At 47.7% G+C, this 18064-nt stretch overlaps 2 protein-coding genes across 3 annotated transcripts in view; one reads left to right on the forward strand and one right to left on the reverse strand.

Annotated features, from left to right (window-relative positions):
* ME1 (malic enzyme 1) overlaps positions 1-6252 on the forward strand; it is a 110838-nt gene extending 104586 nt beyond the window's left edge. For both annotated transcript variants that reach the window (XM_084754095.1, XM_084754094.1), the window contains exons 13-14: positions 254-352; positions 5166-6252. In XM_084754095.1, the coding sequence (XP_084610221.1) occupies positions 254-352; positions 5166-5336 (270 nt within the window). In that variant the 3' untranslated portion in view covers positions 5337-6252. The remainder of the gene's footprint in view (positions 1-253; positions 353-5165) is intronic.
* An 8142-nt stretch (positions 6253-14394) lies between these two features.
* Positions 14395-17965, reverse strand: RWDD2A (RWD domain containing 2A). The gene is made up of 3 exons (XM_084752088.1): positions 17870-17965; positions 16844-17070; positions 14395-15339 (listed from the first exon to the last, which is right to left on the reverse strand). Exons 2-3 carry the CDS (start codon positions 17042-17044, stop codon positions 14662-14664), a joined length of 879 nt encoding a protein of 292 aa, XP_084608214.1. The 5' UTR covers positions 17045-17070; positions 17870-17965; the 3' UTR covers positions 14395-14661.
* Between the last annotated feature and the right edge of the window lie 99 nt (positions 17966-18064).

The raw sequence follows: 18064 nt of genomic DNA on the forward strand, positions 1-18064 counted from the left end.
GGAAACACCCAGTAATTTATGGCTCAGCATGAAGCAACCTAAACAACAGGAAACGGGGATCCCCCTCTGTTTCGCCCTGGGTGTAATCCCAGCAGTTACCGTGGCTCAGCTTTTCTGTTAATGAAGGGCCACGATACTGGACAGTCACCCTCATGTTATAGTTTGCATACGTGGCCATCCCTTAGAGATCTGTGTAATTGCCACACCAAATCGTGTGCTGCCTAAACATTTCTGTTCCTTTCCTCTCTCTAAGGTCATAGCTCAGCAAGTGTCAGATAAACACTTGGAAGAAGGCCGGCTCTATCCTCCTCTGAATACCATCCGGGATGTTTCCTTGAAAATTGCAGTAACGGTAAAATGATGCCACCTTGTTACTTTTCCTCCCTTCTCCTGCTAAGTATGTGTCTTTACTAGTTTACACGCTTGCTTGGTGTGTGCGTCCATTTTCTAGGACTCAAGGAATCGAGCCGTGGCCATGGGGGATGCTGAGGAGCTGCCTTTTATCCTCAGGGCTGATGGAAATGGGGGTGGGTGGGTGGGTGGGGGCGGGGCGATTGCAGATTTCTCTGTCCGTTTCTCTCCTATGACCTAATTTCAATTATAGCCAGGCTTCTCCCAATTCGCCTCACTGTGGTGGTTCTATATAGTGGTGTTTCTGTAGTTCCCATAGACTAGCTGGAGTGACATTTACACCTGGAACCTCCACCATTTCCTGTCTGTGACATAGAACATCCAGAGAGGCTGAGGACGGTAATAGTGTCAGGAGACTCAGGGTCCCCACCCCCCACCCCCCCACCTCCGGTGAGTTCTTAGCCCTGTAGAGAAAAGAATTCAAACTCTGAATCAAAAAAGGAACTCGAGGGCAACTTCATTGGGGTTTGAGGGAAAGACAGGTGTGTAAGCAAGCTGGGGGTGTTCATGGCTGCTGGAAGGGAGGTGCAAGAGAAAGGAGTCCGCACCTTCTGCGCTAGGCTTCCAGAAACGAGCCGAGCACTCAGCATTGGTGATGTTTGCACGGTGTGTGTATTGGAGGGAACTGAGAGAGTGAGAGTGCCCAGAGCAGTGGCTCTCAACCTTCCTAATGCTGCGACCCTTTACTGCAGCTCCTCACGTTGTGGTGGCCCCCGGGCTGCGACCATGTACTATGGCTCCTCGAGTTGTGGTGGCCCTCGGGCTGTGACCCTATACTACGGCTCCTCATGTTGTGGTGTCCCCCAGGCTGCGACCTTATACTATGACTCCTCAGGTTGTGGTGGCCTCCAGGCTGTGACCCTTTACTACAGCTCCTCACATTGTGGTGTCCCCCGGCCATAGCACTATTTTCGTTGCTGCTTCATAGCTGTAGTGTCCTAGCGGAGGAGTGTCTCAGGTCCGAAGACCATTGGAATATGTGTTTCCCAGTAGCTGTGACCCACAGGTTGAGAACTGCCCCGAGTGTCAGGGCATCTGTAAAAGGAGATAGGGAAAAGGAAAAGAAAAGGCTCTGCTTTCCCAGTGAGAGCTTAGAGAGCGGGCAGCTGAGCAGTGGATCCATGAGCTCTAGGGAGGGCAGGCCCACTGGGGTCAGTGCTGGCTCACCGAGGGGTCATTAGCATCACTTCTTCTAACATGTTCTGCTTCAGGTGGGCTGTGCTTCCACCTTCTGACTTCATGCTGGTCTTCATTCCTTTAAGACAGATTTTTATTGTTACTTCTTAAATCAGGTGCTTGTATGTGAGTGTGTTCACTTCATCCGGATTTACCAGCCACCTGCCACTCGTGCTGAGAACTGAGCTCAGAGCCTCTTTACTGTGGAGCCATCTCTCTAACCTGAGGCCATTTTCTTGAGGTTATAAAATAGGGTTTATAGCTCCAGATATAGATTTACATGGAAACAGGAGGCACCTTAGTCAGGGCCCCCATTGCTGTGATGAAGAACCATGACCAAAACCAGCTTGGGGACAAAAGGGCTTAACTTGTTTACATAACCCAAGTCACAGTCCTTGAGGGGAGCCAAGGTAAATCCAGGCAGAAAGGGAGGAGCTGATGCAGAGCCCGTGGAGGGAGGAGCTGATGCAGAGCCCGTGGGGGGAGGAGCTGATGCAGAGCCCGTGGGGGGAGGAGCTGATGCAGAGCCCGTGGGGGGAGGAGCTGATGCAGAGCCCGTGGGGGGAGGAGCTGATGCAGAGCCCGTGGGGGGAGGAGCTGATGCAGAGCCCGTGGGGGGAGGAGCTGATGCAGAGCCCGTGGGGGGAGGAGCTGATGCAGAGCCCGTGGGGGGAGGAGCTGATGCAGAGCCCGTGGGGGGCGGAGCTGATGCAGAGCCCGTGGGGGGCGGAGCTGATGCAGAGCCCGTGGGGGGAGGAGCTGATGCAGAGCCCGTGGGGGGCGGAGCTGATGCAGAGCCCGTGGGGGGCGGAGCTGATGCAGAGCCCGTGGGGGGAGGAGCTGATGCAGAGCCCGTGGGGGGAGGAGCTGATGCAGAGCCCGTGGGGGGAGGAGCTGATGCAGAGCCCGTGGGGGGAGGAGCTGATGCAGAGCCCGTGGGGGGAGGAGCTGATGCAGAGCCCGTGGAGGGAGGAGCTGATGCAGAGCCTATGCCGGGGTGCTCCTTACTGCCTTGCTCCTCATGGCTTGCTTGGCCTGCTTTCTTACAGAACCCAGGAATAAAACCACCTGCAGTAGGCTGGGTCCTCCTTTATGGATAACCAACTGAGAAAGTGCACTACAGGCTTGCCTGCAGCACAATCTTATGGAGGCATTTTCTCATTTGAGCTTTTCCTCTCAGATGACTCTAGCGTATGTCAAGCTGACATAAAACTAACCAGCACAGGCATCTTGACTTTGTCTGCTGTCTTTATCAAAAAGGTCTTATCAGTCACTGACTAAGGCATTTGTAAAGAGGGTGGCTATAGTGTTCACTGTCGCGTATTAGTCGCTTGTCTTTCTGTTTAATTGGGCTTATGATTTCAGAGAGTTGAGTCCATGATGACCGGGACATCTGAGAGCTCACATCTTGTTCACAAGCAGGACACAGACCCTGGGAATGGAGCAAGGCTTTGGAAATCTCAAAGCCTGCCTCAGTGACACCTCTCTTCTAACAATGCCGTATTTCTTAATTCTCCCCAAAGAGTTCTCCCAAGTTGAAATAAGTATTTAAACACATGAGCAGCCTCTGGGGGCCGCTTTCATTCAAACTCCACACATGGTATTTCAAACTCTAAGGAGGGTGCATCTCCTTCTGCCTTCCCAGAGACATAGGAGGCGGGGCTTAGAGCTAGTCTTGAAGGTAGAGTCATCTTCAGTGACCTTCAAGCCTGCTTATGTCTTAGGAAAAACCATGAGGACAAAGAACGCTGAACTCAAAAACAGCTATTGGGCCGGATGAGCAACAAGAGGACTTAGCCAGGAACCTAAAGGCGGAGACATTTTCTCTAGCACAGCTGAATGGGGTCGCCTTTTAATGGTGTGGCTGTATTAGTTTGCCACAACCAGGTACCACGTTCTACATCCAGAACTAAGCAGGTTTTGTTGTTGTTGTTGTTGTTGTTTTGTTTTGTTTTTTTAATTGTGTGGAGGCTGCACACCTAAGGTTAAGATGTCAGTAAGTTTGGCTTCTTCTCATGTCTGTGGCCTTAGCTTCGGGGCTGCTTTTTGCTGTGCCCTTGGAGTCTTTTTTTCTGTATATGCTCCTGGTTGGCATTTCACTGTCCAGTTTTTCTCTTTATTTTAAGTAGATTAGGGCCATCTGAAAAGCCATATTTTAACTTCTGAAGGTGTTTTAACTACGTCTAAGGGAACCACCATGTGAGCTTATATGTGGGGGAATACAAATTTGAAACCTAACAGTTTTGTTTAAGCTGGGGTTGGTCAGGGTCCCTGCTTTTCAGCATTTTTATGGTTGTGCAATGCAGTGCAGGGCAGTGTGCTGTTGGCATTTGCAGCCTCTGGCCACTAGAGGGCAGTTGTCCCTCTGCACATGTACATTTTCAACAGTCAAAAGGTATAGTGAGGCACTGAAAGGCCTTTTTGCAGACCATACAGGAATGATGTTTACACTACTCCAAGTTTATTGAAATGGCACTGTTTGAGGTTTACATGTTGTTCATCTTGTTGATTGAAGGTGCATCCTTGAAAATCAATACTTCAAAAAACTTCAGCTAATAGTATGCATGTTTATCTTCTATGGAAAACATCCTCATATTTTGTCTTAATCTATACCTACCAGATTTTAGTTTTCATTATTTATGTACTGACCAGCATGTTATCACCTTAATTTTATTTACAAGTTAAATAAAAACGAATTAACATACAGTTAGCAGAGAAAGTAAGAAAGCAGGGGGGGCAGTAGAGGGAATAGAGACCCCCACAGCTAGCAGAATCTACTACTTAGCATACTGCGCAGTTGCCTGCACAGGAGCTGAGAACTCAGCATGAAGAGCCAGGTTCAGAAGGGAGCTGCTCTCAGGGGCTGCAGGCCTGGAGTGCTTGGGCGTATCCAGTGTCTAACTCTGTCACAGAGGAGATGATGGGCCCATAAAGAGCGACCAGATAGCAAGGCCTGGTCCTGTGCACATGTGGGAGATGGTGGAGGAGGAGGCGTGGCTGCTGTTGCCGAGAGACTGAGAATACAAAAGAAAGCGAGGGTGGAGGAGGCTTTCTTGCCGTGTCTGCAAGACCCAAGACAGCTCAGCTGGGAGACTCTGGAATTCAGTCCAAGTTAATCAGCAGTCAAGCGCTTCACTACTTTTAAGACTGTCTTTTTGCCGGGTGGTGGTGGCAGTGGTGGCGCACACCTTTACTCCCAGCAGATTAAAGGCAGAGGCAGGTGGATCTCTGTGAGTTCAAGGCCAGCCTGGTCTACAAAGTGAGTCCAGGACAGCCAAGGCTACACAGAGAAACCCTGTCTCAAAAAACCAAAAGAAAAAAAAGAAAGAAAAAAAGGCTGTCTTCTCTTAAGTGTAACTGTGTTCATACTTAGTCTCTGCCACTGAGACTTGTCCTGGTTGCGCTGTCACTTCCCCCTTGCTGCATCTGATTTATAGTTGCATTTTCCTCTTTTAGTTTCTTTGGCTTTTATTCTAGTATAAATTAAAAACTAACTTTTGAAATAGATAAAAAAAATTATTAGTGTTCAGTATCACCTTCTGTTTATGAAAATAATGATTTGTCTTCCTTATTTTTAGATTGTGACAGATGCATACAGAGAAAAGAAGGCCAGTGTTTATCCTGAACCTCAAAACAAAGAAGAATTCGTCCGTTCCCAGATGTACAACACTAATTACGACCAGATCCTACCTGATTGTTATTTGTGGCCCGAGGAAGTCCAGAAAATACAGACCAAAGCCAACCAGTAACACAGCAGCTAGAATTTCTAACCTTATTAATAAGACCTTGAAGTTTTCATACTTTTTCAGGGTTGGATCTTTTTTTGATGATTCATAGTGTGCTTAGAATAAGGTGACTTTAGTTTAACAATCAAATTCGCGGGAGTATATTAAATGACTATAAATTAGGATAAGCTTCACACTAGACAACTTTGTTTCACGTACTCTGGTTATTTATGTTTTGTCTTTTAAGTATTCTCTTTACAAATCCTGTTTAAAGCTATTGCTCCTGCTGCTGAAGAACTCCTCAGAGGCGTAGGAAGCTAGCGGACAACCCACACTGGTAATGTAGTGCAGCTTGACTACAATAAATGCCTACCGGTCTTCCTTGACCATTTTGTTAAAGTCTCTTAAGAAGTAAAGAGGAACACAAACTTCGGCATCACTGAACTCTACTCACAGAAGCACTACATCATCATCGCCTAGAGAAAAATCTGCTCAGGACGTTTATTCCAAGCCTCCTTTAGCTTTGTACTTTTTGTGCAGCTGAACTCTTCACACCTCTAAGAAAGCTCACTGCTGTTTACAGAACCATGTGCAGCCTTAGATTATAATATTTTGACATTGTTCCCACCCATAGAGCAAAGCTCTCATTGCCTTGGTTTTGAATCCCAACCCCTCCCGAAAAGCTTTCCTCATCTCTGACCAACCACTTTCCCCAGATCCTGGGCCTGCTAAGAGACTGGGATGTTTTCATTAGTGCAGCCTGGGCAGTGAGAAAGGCAGTGAGAAGACCCCCACCCATGCCCGAAGTCCCCCACCGCTGAGACAAGGGTGGAAGACCATGGTTCCCGGAGCAGCTGGGGGGGGGTCCGTGAGATTCCTGCCCTAATGTCGCTGTGGTTTAGCTCAGGTGACTGCGAGAGAGCTCATGGCAGGAAGTCCCTACATCTCCAACACATCTCTAGCCATCAGACACTTAAAATATGTTAGTTACCAAAACCATTCTGTGAGAAAGACTAACCCCTTTCCCAGGCTGTATTAATTCACTGGACACGTTGACGATGGAAGGAGTAGAAATAACCTTAAATCCCTAAACTCAGGTTCACACATACTCTGAGTAACTGGATGCGCTTCTGAGTCTGAAGTAATGCTTTAAAGCATGCGTGGCGTTTATGATGGACGACTCTAAGTGATCTCCCTGAAGGGTGCGGTCCCAGAGTCTCTCAGGTGTGACTTAAGAGTTTCTAATGGCTACTCGTGGTTAAGGGTGCCCTCGGTGCAGTTATTGGGAAAGACTCAGAATTTCTGTCCACCTTTGTCTGTTTCCATGTTGTCAAGATTATTTACTGAATGTATTTACCTATGCAAAAGATTTATTAAAGCATAGAGAACATGAAGCACGTTGTAAATAATTGTCATTTTTCTTAAGGTATCACTGCGTTTTACAACAATAATTCTGGGTCTTAGGAGTTATTGTCAGTTTTTCAAAGGTATTGTGTATGTGTGTGCGCGCGTCTGCATGTCTGCATGCATATGCTGGTTTTCTCCAAGGTGTCAGATCCCCTGGAGCTAGAATTAGGTGGTTGTGACCCCCTGGTGTGGGTGCTGGGAACTCAACTGGAATCCTCTGGAAGAGCAAGAGTGCCTTTCAGCTCTGATCCCTGTCTAGAGTACCAATGTCTCAGGAAGTTTTAAAAGATTCTGACAATTGCTTATTTTAGTATGGACTTCAGGTAAGCACATGCACTGGGTACTCTGAGTGACCTCTTTCTTTCTTTCTTTCTTTCTTTTTTGAGACAGGGTTTCTCTGTGTAGCCTTCCTTGACTGTTCAGAACTCGCTTTGTAGACCAGGCTGACCTCAAACTCACAGTGATCCACCTGCCTCTGCCTCCCAAGTGCTGTGATTAAAGGCATGTGCCACCGCCACCCAGCTGTGAGTGACCTCTTACCGGTTGGTAGGAAAAGATGGTGAAGCAAGCTCGTCAAGCAGTGCGGTAATTATTTCATCCGTGGTACCCTGGCGGTTACCTTATGATGTTGCTGTTTTAAGTCACTTGTCAAGCCCACAGGGCTCATAAACAAAGGCGACAGGGTCTAAGGCACATTGGCGTGTCTCCTTGTTCTCTCTTCTTTTTCTAGTCTGTTGCAGTCTAGCCAGCACTGTCCCCAGTGTATTCTTAAGTTTTCTAGTAGCTTCATTTAAAAGGTGGAATTCATGTTAATAATTGTAAAAAACAAACAAACAAACAAATAAAAAACCTTTTACTCACCTGAAGTAATTGTTGTCTGGGAGGCTTACTGCCTCCGTTTGCTAACCTAGGCCTAGTCCTGGAAGCTTCTAGCCCCTGTACAATCTAACCTGGGCCTAGCATGTTTTCAGCCTCTGAGACTTACTGCTTAATGAGTTCTCTCTTTTTTGTTCTTACTGAGCTCTGGGCTGGCTGGTTCAACCCTGCTGTTGTGGCTCAAACGCCTTTTCCAGCTGACATATTCAATCTGGCTTTTTTCATGGCCTCTGAATTGCAATGCTTGGCCTCAGACCAACGCTAGCAATCCTTTCTAATCTTCTGGCTCCTCATTCTCTGGCTCTTTTGGCCTTCAACCTCTCTTTGTAAAACTCTCTGGTAAAACTGCCTCCTCTCCCTCTCTCCTCCCTTTCTCCTACTTCCCCCTCCCTCCCTCCCTCCCTCCCTCCCTCCCTCCCTCCCTCCCTCTCCCTCCCTCTCCCTCCCTCTGCTTCTCCCCTTCTCCCACCCCCTCTCCCTCTCTCTCTTTACCTCTCTCCCTCTACCAGGCTGGGCTCGAACTCAGATCTGCTTGCCTCTGTCTCCTGGAATAAAGGTGTGTTTGTATTCCAGCTGGATCGCAGACTCAGCTCTCTGGATGTGACTTCTTGCCAGAGTAGCCATATTCTAAATTGAAATTCCTCTACAAATAATGTATTAATATACATCTACATTTAATATATTAAAGTACTTCTAAAATACTATTTCAAAATATAGTTAATATAAAGATTATTGAAGTGTTTTCTCACGTTGATACCAAATCTTGCAGAGGCAGTCCTACCTCACCCTGATGTTTCTCTCAGTTCAGACCACCCACAGGCTGGCCTTTGTCACTCGTGCACCTGCCACCGCCTGCTGCTTCAGCCACCCAAGTGCTGGGATTACCAGTGTGTGTCATCACACCCAGCATGTGACGATAACCCTTCCTCGGGGTTCCTTAATGAAAACTCACTTCACTCCACAAACAGCCCATACTTTCAGCAAGATCCTATATAAATAAGACTGCTCACACTATAATAAAAGCATAGGCTTAGTGCGCTTAGGAGAGAGAGCCATTTCATTTAAAAATCTTTTAACACTATTTTCATTATTATGTACATTGGTAGTTTTGCCAGCATGCATATCTGTATGAGGGTGTTGGATCCCCTGGAACAGGAGTTACAGACGGTTGTGAGCTGCCAAGCCGGTGCTGGGAATTGAACCCAAGACCTGGAAGAGCAGCCAGTGTTCTTAACTGCTGAGCCATCTCTCCAGCCTTGCCATTTCATTGTTTAGTGTTAACATCTTTATCTTGTGACTCCCAAAGTTGTCAAAAGGACAAGAAAATATGGAGCATTAACGGGGAAGGGCGTGGCCTCTCCCCGTGTTGTGCTGGCTGTCACTCAGCGGCAGGGCTGCAGCATGGGAGAAGCATGCTGTCTTTTTGGCCCAGGGCTGCAAGAGGAAGTAGCTAAGAGGTACATGTAGCATTGAGTCTGCGACAAACACAGTTTTTGTTTGAAATTCATAAGGAAGTGAGTAAATGCGTTCAAGATGTGGAAAACAGAAGGCACACAGGACAAACCCTGCTTTTATAAGCAGTGCGCTTATAGCTTAAGCCGAGCCCAACCCTGACCCAGTGTAAAAATTCACAGCCTCCCTTCTTCTCCAACTCCATAAGAAATGACACAAAGTGTTCATGTTTAGAAGAAAAAAAAATGTTCCACTTGCTTTGACAATAAAATGTTCAGCATACAATTAAAAGGGAAAATTATACAGAGGAAAGCATGAAACTATGATCTTTAATGAGAAAGGAAAACCTACTCGACATAGATGGACAGATCGGCCTTGCATTATCACACAAAGGCTTCAAAAATAATGATAATAATAATGTGGCTAAAGTTCAGGATAAAGACAAAATCAGATTTTTATCATGAACACAGAGCATAAAGAATTAAGTGGCTCGAGCCGGCCGAGATCCCAGCGCGAGTGGAGTGGTCATGGGGTTCCTCCCTAAGTAGAGGAGTGATGGCTGCTGGGAGAGGGACAGTCTATCTTCTTGTTTGACCCAGGTAGGTCAGCCATTCTCTAGAGCAGGCTCCACACGCAAGAGGATTTGTTGTTAAATATTTAAGAATTCTAGAGAGCTTTTTTTTTGGGGGGGGGTGACCTGGCTAAATCCCAAATGATTGGGATTATAGGGAGAGATCAGTAACCGCAAAGGCTGGTCATTAGAAATTACCCAAATGGGAGCTGGGGTTGTAACTCAGTGATGTGTTAGTGTAGCACACAGAGGCCCTGGGTGCACTCCCCAGCCAGTACTGCAAAACACACACCACCACCACCTCCCAACAACAACAAACAACAACAAACGCCCCAAACCAAAAAAAAAGCAAATGACTTATGGACTTAGTTATCAATACAAGCTGGCCCAGTGCAATGAACAACTGAAATCTTTATATTCCATGACAATAGACCCACATTAGCTCTCTGATCCGTAAATCAGTAGACTATACCAAGAGATTGGCAGAGATCAGTGCCCTAGGCAGGAGGCAGGCTGGTTTCCCAGCATGACAGTACATTCATGAACATTTAGATGGTGATCCCACCCTGCTGCTGGCGGAGGAGAGCTCTCTTTCTTAGACCTCATCAGTAGGCGGCCATTAATTTAGCCAGTGTGTTGCCCTAATCCATTAGGAGAGAGCACCTGGGGCAGTTTGCCTTATCTTGGTAGGCAGTAGATAATGTCCTTCCAGGGCCACAGTAACTCTGACTATATCAAGGCATCAGTCTGATACTGGACCTTTAGCATCACACCACTGCGTGGGACATCAGTGGTCCCATACCTGACAATGATCAGCTGACGGGACCTCAAACACTGGAATCATTAGATTCTCTGGATACATGGTGTAAAATACAGCATGCTGTGCTGGAGAGGTGCCTCAGAGGTTAAGAACACTGTTCTTCCAAAGGTCCTGAGTTAAATTCCCTGCAAGCACATGATGGCTCACAACCATCTATAATGGCATCAGATTTTCTCTTCTGGCATGTGGGGGGGGGGGGGAGAGAGAGAGAGAGAGAGAGAGAGAGAGAGAGAGAGAGAGAGAGAGAGAGAGAGAGAGAGAGAGAATATTTATTAAAAGGTATAGCATGCCAGAGTGGGGAAAATAGATCCCATTAAAACACATGAAAAGCCTGTCAGCTCAACAAGTTTTGTGGAAGTCCACAATATGGTGAACGCTGGGAGAGTGAGGGCGTCTCTTACTGGAAAGGAGGGCCCTTAGTATTTGGTGGACTCTTGACATATTTTGGCCATGTAGCCTAGGCTGGCCTCAAATTCAAATCCTTCTGTCTTTGGTTCTGCCTTCCGTATGCTGGGATTACAGACCTGTACCACCGTACTTGGCTATTTGATGGACCTGAGGACAAATTGTGTACATTGCTTAACCCACATTTGGAATGATCCAGATGCTTCTAGCTTTGGATTTGGACAGGCCGAGGTCTCTCAGGTGATGATGGCTCACTGCAGTGAAATGAGTTCTTCCACATGGGCCTTATGAAGGAGAAATAAGGGTCAAGTTTCTGTGACAGATCAGGATTCTGCATAAAACCTGAGTTTTAGAGCAAAGTGATGCCCCTTCAGGATATAACTAATACACACACACACACACACACACACACATATATTCTTTAAACTTAATATTAGGGCACTTGCAGTAAAAGCAGATGAAAAAAAGTCAAAATTCCTTGCATAGGCAGCCTAAGCGCCCCTTTGAGTTTGGAGAGAGAGGTGGCACACGCATAGTTTATGAGAACTCAGTCTCACAGGTAGCATGTTTGCCTTGGAGCAGTGCTATCAAGGTCTCTCATCATGGTCTGTCAGCTCAGGTACCCCTGCCACTCACCCAAGTGTCTTCAGCTTTTAGGTGAAGGTACCATTTATAAATGAAGTCAGAAGCATATTTGAGGAATTGCTTAACTTAGTAAACTTCAAAGTTGATTGTGATGAACAAGCATTCATCCCAAAAAGTCATTTAAAAATTTTAATTCAGGGCAGTGGTTCTCAACCCTTTTGATGTTTCGGCCCTTTAATACAGTTTATTCATGTTGTGGTGACTTGCAACCATAACAATTATTTTCATTGCTTCTTCAGAACTGTAATTTTCCTATTGTTAGGAAACAGAGCTGTGAATCACTGGTTTTTGATGGTCTTAGGCAACCTCAGTGAGAGGGTAGTTTGACCCCCAAGGAGTGTAGACCCACAGGTTTAGAGTTGCTGTTTTGAGTAGCATTTGCAGCCACGGCTACCTTCATAAGCCAAGGAAGTTGATCAGAAGCCTAGAGGAGGTGCTGAGGAGCTGGGTATATGGGGGCCAGTGATGCTCCTGGCAGCAGGAACTCAGGAGCATCTCTATCCGGGAGCTGCGATGGCTGCTTCCACTTACTTCCTCTGAACCTTAGAGAAGATAGGGCCAGTCCCAAAGCCATAATGCATGGGGGCAGGCATTTTGTGTTCCTGTTGGGCTGGGCAAACAATCAGCAGAGTGCTGGGCACACAATGCTGAGTTTTGAATGAGATCGAATTATGTATGTATTCACATGCAAGCAGACACTTTAAAATCTGAGTCTCTCTAACAACTGTCTATTGGCAATACACCTAACAGTCCCGTTAAGTGCTGCTACCAGGGCATGTTAAAGCAGAATTCTGAAAAAAAAAAAATCTTAGAGCTAGCCATGAGTTCATAGGCTTGAATGTATTCTAGTCATTGGACTATGTAATAATCCAGTTTTGTTCCATATTTTAGTCCTTAAGCTGTCTATATTTTACAAGCTGTTTTTTTTTTTACTAAATTTAAAAAATTTATTTATTCACTTTACATCCCAATTGTAGCCCCCTCCCTCCTCTTCTCCGGGTCCCACCATCCCTCCTTCTTCCCCTCTCTCCCTTCCCTCATCCTCAGAAATAGGGAGCCACCCCTACCTACCCCTCCCAGCACAGCACTTAATCATAGGAAAAATCCTCTATGGGTCAACTGTATGTAGTACACAGTCTCATTTCAAATATAGAGGGTTAATGGAGTTAAATAGGGCCTGTGGTGAATGATGGTTTAATGATTGATAGCTTAAGGGGATAGTTATGAAGGCGATTCATATGCTCTGTTGTTTTCAGTCTTGGCAAACATGGAGAGAGGTTATTTGGTGATGTGAAGTCCTGTTACTTCCCCTTGTATGTAGATAGGGGGTTTGAGCTCCATTGGCCTGAAAAGAGGTTGGAACATGAGGGGAAGGCCACTAGCCAACATCTTCCCAGACAGGCCATGACCAGAGCTTTCACAGACTGACTTGTGCCCTGGGAAGACTCATGTCGAGCCACTTTCCCCCAGCCTCACAGGCTGCTGAGGCCACAGAGTCCTCTCTCTAACCAAGGCTGCGTGTTTCCATCCCAGACAGATAGCAGGCGTGGAGGTACTGGCCCATCAGAAGCTTCTGCAAGTTTCTCAGTGCATACAACATTGACGGTCCGTGATGGTTTTTCATGGGGACTCAGGTATTCCTCTGCGTGTCACTAAATCCTCCCTGTATAGTTTGGCATCCTGAAGGGACCAAGTCATCAGCCTGAGACCCAGCAGAATGGAAGTCTCCTCAGGAAAGGAATGTGATGGTTGAGAGCAGAGAAAGGTGCCCTGGCACATAGGAAATGTCCTGAAATTCTTGGGCTAGGTACTTAGCAAGAAAATGTTTGGCAAGAGCTACTTTGCTAAGGGTCTTCACAATTTCTTATATGTGAGTGTTTACCCTACATGTATGTCTGTGCACCACACATGTGACTGGTGCCCTTGGTGGCCAAAGAGGGTGTCAGATATCCTGAAATTGGAGTTAAAGACAGTTGTGAGCCACCATATGGGTACTAGGAATGGAACTTAGGTCTCCTTTAAGAGCAGCCAGTGCCTTTGATCACCAAGCCCTCTCTCCAGTCCCTTATTAGTTTATTTATTTAAACATTATTAGACTCTCATTTTGAAAAGGGCTGGTGAAGTTTAGATTTGTACACAGCACTGATGTCACTGGGATGTAGCTTGTCTTTCCTGCAGGGGTGATGATGTGCCCAGTGGCCCTTAGCTCTCTCTCGCTATGTTTAAGTGCATACTGGTCCACGGGAAGAGGCTGGAGACCACCAGGGGATATTTTATGGCTAAGAACTGTGGGGTGGAACAAAGCCACACTAACACTGAACTAAGAATATTGCTATGATTACCAATAGTGTTTTCAACCAAAGGACGAGTAAGAAGAGCTGTTACCACCGTCACGCTTTCTTTCCCTAGGACTAATGTGTTTCTGTGTGTGCATCAGTAGGCGGCTCCTGGGTCTTTACTGCAGTCTCTCTGCTGCTGCTGTTAGAATCCAGTTCATGAAAACACTTCAAATGGGGGTTTTAAAGAAATACAGTGAACAGGTGGTCTTTATTCTCCATTTATCTGTGACTTAGAATTCATTTCCAGTGATGAGCTGGTATGCCACCTATGTGCCAGCATCATGAAACTGAGAGGTCTCAGATGTATGACTTCTTATCTGTAGCCTGGCAGTTGACATAGACGTGGGGCTTGGGACTTCTCTATCCCTTTATTTATTTGCGCGTGGGTGTGAGTGTTTTCCTGACTATGTCTGTATGCCACATAGGAGCCTGGTGCCTGAGGAGGCCAGGAGAGGGCATCGGTTCAAGTGAACTGGAGTTACAGATGGCAGCGAGCTGCCGTGTGAGTCCCCTGGAAGAGCAGCCAGTGCTCTTAACTTCTGAGCCACCTCTCCACTCTGGCTTAGGACTTCTCGAGCCAAGTTTCTCTGGTGGAATATATCGTTTTATTAACTTTATAATGAAATGGCATTCACGTGACTTTATACAGCAACCCGGAAACAACAACACAGTTACACTGATGGAAAGTCAAATGACCTGTTTGCTTCGTTAGCAGACAGAATTTTCTAGAGCTAGGTTTTTCACCCAGCGTTCTATAGTCACTGGCCGTTTTATTTTGGTCTTAGTAACATAAATACTTAGCACAATTACAAGCACGGACATTTTAGTAGAGTCCTAGGACTCTGAACTTTTGCTTTCAATGCCAAATAGTATCTGAAAAACGTGCTCACTTTTGTGTTTTCTGAGGAACTCTAAGAACTGGCCCAGGTTCATGTGGTAATCATTCCTCAGGCCGTAGTCACCGTGGGCATCGAGGAGTAATTCCTCAAAAGAACGGAAGAGGCGCAGGTCTTCCCCGGTCCCCTCTGTCTCCATGCTCTCAGCATGCTTGCAGGAGATGTGTTTCCAGTTGGGGTACCTGATGGTGTGCCAGAACTCCTCACACTGATCCTTGAAGCCCTCCACACAGATGATACCAGGCTTTCCCGTCATGCAAAAGCCAGTCACATCTAACCTTTTCCCCACTTCCAGAATCTTCTTCCTGAGGTCCTGCTGATAGATGTGGTGGCTGTAGATCCACATGCGGAGGAAGGTGTTCTTAACTGGCTTTGCTTGTGCGGACGGCTCATCCGACAGCTTCTTGGTGAGGAAGTAAGATGTGCTGTTGTCTTGCAGCCACTGGATCGCTGCGCAGACACACAGCTCGCCTGGATCAAAGGTCCGTAGGTAAGCAGTGAGATCCTGGTTAAGGAGAAGCTGCTGCTGCCTGTCGAGCTCTGGTGACCGTCCAAACAGCTGCAGAGCCACGTCTGGGTAGCTGTGAGGCATGGTCACTTGCAAGTCAATCGTCACCTTAAAATAAAAGCCACATAGATTTAAATACCGCAAAGCCTCATGAGCCGGTTTATCATGGCACCTGCATGGTTATGATAGGAACAGTCATAGAGACCATTACGTGTCAGCTACAGACCAGGTTATGCAGCCAGGCTGTCTAATCATCACTGCTGACCAGCCACATGTGCTGGGTGTCCTGTGCTGGGTAAGAAAGAGATGAAGTCAGACATGATTTCCGCCTTAGACTAGAGCCTAGTGAAGGAGACAGTAAACAGTGCCCACACAAAGCAAGAATTGAATTCCAATGTGAGAAGCAGCAATGTACCATGGGAGACATTCAGGGTTCCACTGAAGTGTATAATCAATGAGATAAAAAAAAAAATCCAGCCCCGGGGAGGCAGTATACCTGCTCTGAGGGGATGAACTGAAGGATGAGTGGGCGAAAGAGCTAGAAAGTTAGTTCTCGAATGCCTAGCCATGAGGTACCTAAGTTATGCTAATGTTCTAGGGATAAAGGAGCCAGAAGATGGAGTTAAGCCTGTTTGTTACAGGCAGTACCTCGGTGTGTGAACACCATGGTCTCTGCAGAAGGCATATTCCAACAGTTGGGTTGGTATCAAACCGGATGAGGGCACAGAACAACAATGATAAGTATGCAAGATACTGTCATATGTTAACAAACACAGGCGTGCTTGTTAAAAAGGTATACGTCTTTATGTAAGACTCAGGTAGTTAGGGGAGTTTATGGAGCATCTCGTGTTTGAAGGTACACTTTCCTTCCACACAAGTAATGGGCTGCGCATTTGAAACTGTCAAGCTCAAGCACTGTGTTTCTCAGTTAAAAAAGTGGCCACGTGGGGCTGGAGATGGCGCAGCCACTAAGAGCATTGGCTGCTCTTGCAGAGGACCCAGTCTCCATTGCAAGTCCCCATGTTCAGTTCTGTCCTCCTCTGGCCTCAGGGGCACTGCATGCACATGGCGAGGCCATAACACTCATATGTATTAAAACCAGCACATACCTTGCAAGAAGACCTACCGAGTAAACTAACCTAGGCCCCGGGGGGGGGGGGGGGAGGGGCTCACAGAGACTGACCCAACAACCAAAGAACATGCATGGGCTGGAGCTAGGCCCTCTACACATATGTAGTACAGCCTGGTGAACATGTGGGTCCCCTAGCAATGGGAGCAGGGGCTGTTGTCTCTGACTCTCTGTTGCCTGTCCTTGGATCCCTTTCCCCTAGCTGGGCTGCCTTGTCAGGCCTCAGTGGGAGAAGATGCACTTAGTCCTGCTGGGACTTTGAGATGCCAGTGTGGGTTAGTACCCCTTGGGGGCCTCCCCTGGAGGGGGAAAACTGAGAGGAGGAGGCATGAAGATGAGACCGAGAGGGGAGGAGGGAGGGGGCTGGGATCAGGCTGTAATGTGATTAAATAAATAAAGGAAAAAAGTTAAAAAAAGAAAAGAAAAGCCCAACACACAGAGCATAGGCACCTAGAAACACATAGGACAGATAAAAGCACCCACCTTGGGCTCCTCTATTTGGAGCGAGATCACAAATTCAATGTTGGGCGGGAGCGCCTCCCTAGTGCCTTCCAGATACCTCTTTATGTTCCTTAGGACGTTTACATCTTCAAGTTTTACTTCTCCTTGGTTAGGAAACATAGAAAACAGCATTTCCATCTCCAGCAGCTGAAGCTGAAGGCTTTCTTTTATTGACGCTGACATGTCTCCGAATCAACCTGCTTGGAAACCTGGAAAGGCCCAGAAAGTGGTGGGGTTTGTAAATGCCAGCCAGGTGTCCAGGAAATTTTCCCAAGGTCCCTTTTCTAGGAGACAGTTCCACTGTCTGCAGAGAGCTAGGGGCACACAGCCAGACGCTTGAACTGTGTAGATTTCTCTCCTGAGCCCCAAATCTAGTATGCATCACATCCTTTAAAATGCTCCATCACAACCCAGATTCCTAGTCTCTTTCACCATCCTGGCCGGCCATTCAAGGAGGCTGCGCTTTCAACAGGTGATACATTTCGTGGCAGGTGGTTGCAAACACCTGTACTCCCGGCTAGCCTCAATCCTGGGGAAAGCAGAGGCCTGCCCAGGAATCCCACTCAGATCTCAGATCTCAGATCTGAGCGGAGCTGGAAGCCGCAGGGGGCGGGGGTGGTGGTGCGGGGGATGCCTGCAGTGCGGAGGGGAGGCCGCCAGGCTGCATCCGCAGACCCCTTGGAGGACAGCCTCCCTAGACCGCAGTGGAGTGCAGCAGCTTGCGCAGGTACAGACGGCCGCTTAGGGGCTGGGGCACGGGTACGGGGGAGGGGGGAATAGTGTCTCATCAGCTTAATAAAATGACACCTAAGGCTAAGCAGGTGAGGAACCAAGGGGGTGGCTTTGCCCTCCGCTGTCTGCCCAGGGGGTGGGCTGGGAGGTGACCTCGGTGGTCGGAGGGACGTCAACGCTCCCGTTATCTGGGGTTCCCCCAGGGCCCAGGCTAAAAGGCGCAGCTGCCCACCCCGGGCGCTAACCCTCGGCCCGCCTCGACCGCCGCGGCCTCACCCTTCCAGTTCATTCAAGGCAAGCAGGCCCCGAACCCGCTCCGCACCGCAGCCACAGTTCCGCGGGTGCGAGCTGCGCGCGGACGGCTGGGGGCGGGGCTTGGTGCATGGGGCGGGGCCAGAGAGGCCTACTCCTTGCGATTGGCCGGGGCGGGGCCTGGTCCGGGGGCGGGGTTTGCGGACCCTCTTCGTCGTG

This window comes from Acomys minous (genome assembly GCF_964271855.1).
Source record: "Acomys minous genome assembly, chromosome: 13".
NCBI lineage: Eukaryota > Metazoa > Chordata > Mammalia > Rodentia > Muridae > Acomys > Acomys minous.

What these genes read in the sequence shown, in the direction of transcription:
- RWDD2A (XM_084752088.1), bottom strand. Translation starts at nt 17,044, where the DNA reads ATGTCAGCGTCAATAAAAGAAAGCCTTCAGCTTCAGCTGCTGGAGATG. An exon ending in TCCAAATAGAGGAGCCCAAG is followed by an intron (nt 15,340 to 16,843) that starts GTGGGTGCTTTT and finishes TTTTATTTTAAG; the next exon opens with GTGACGATTGACTTGCAAGT.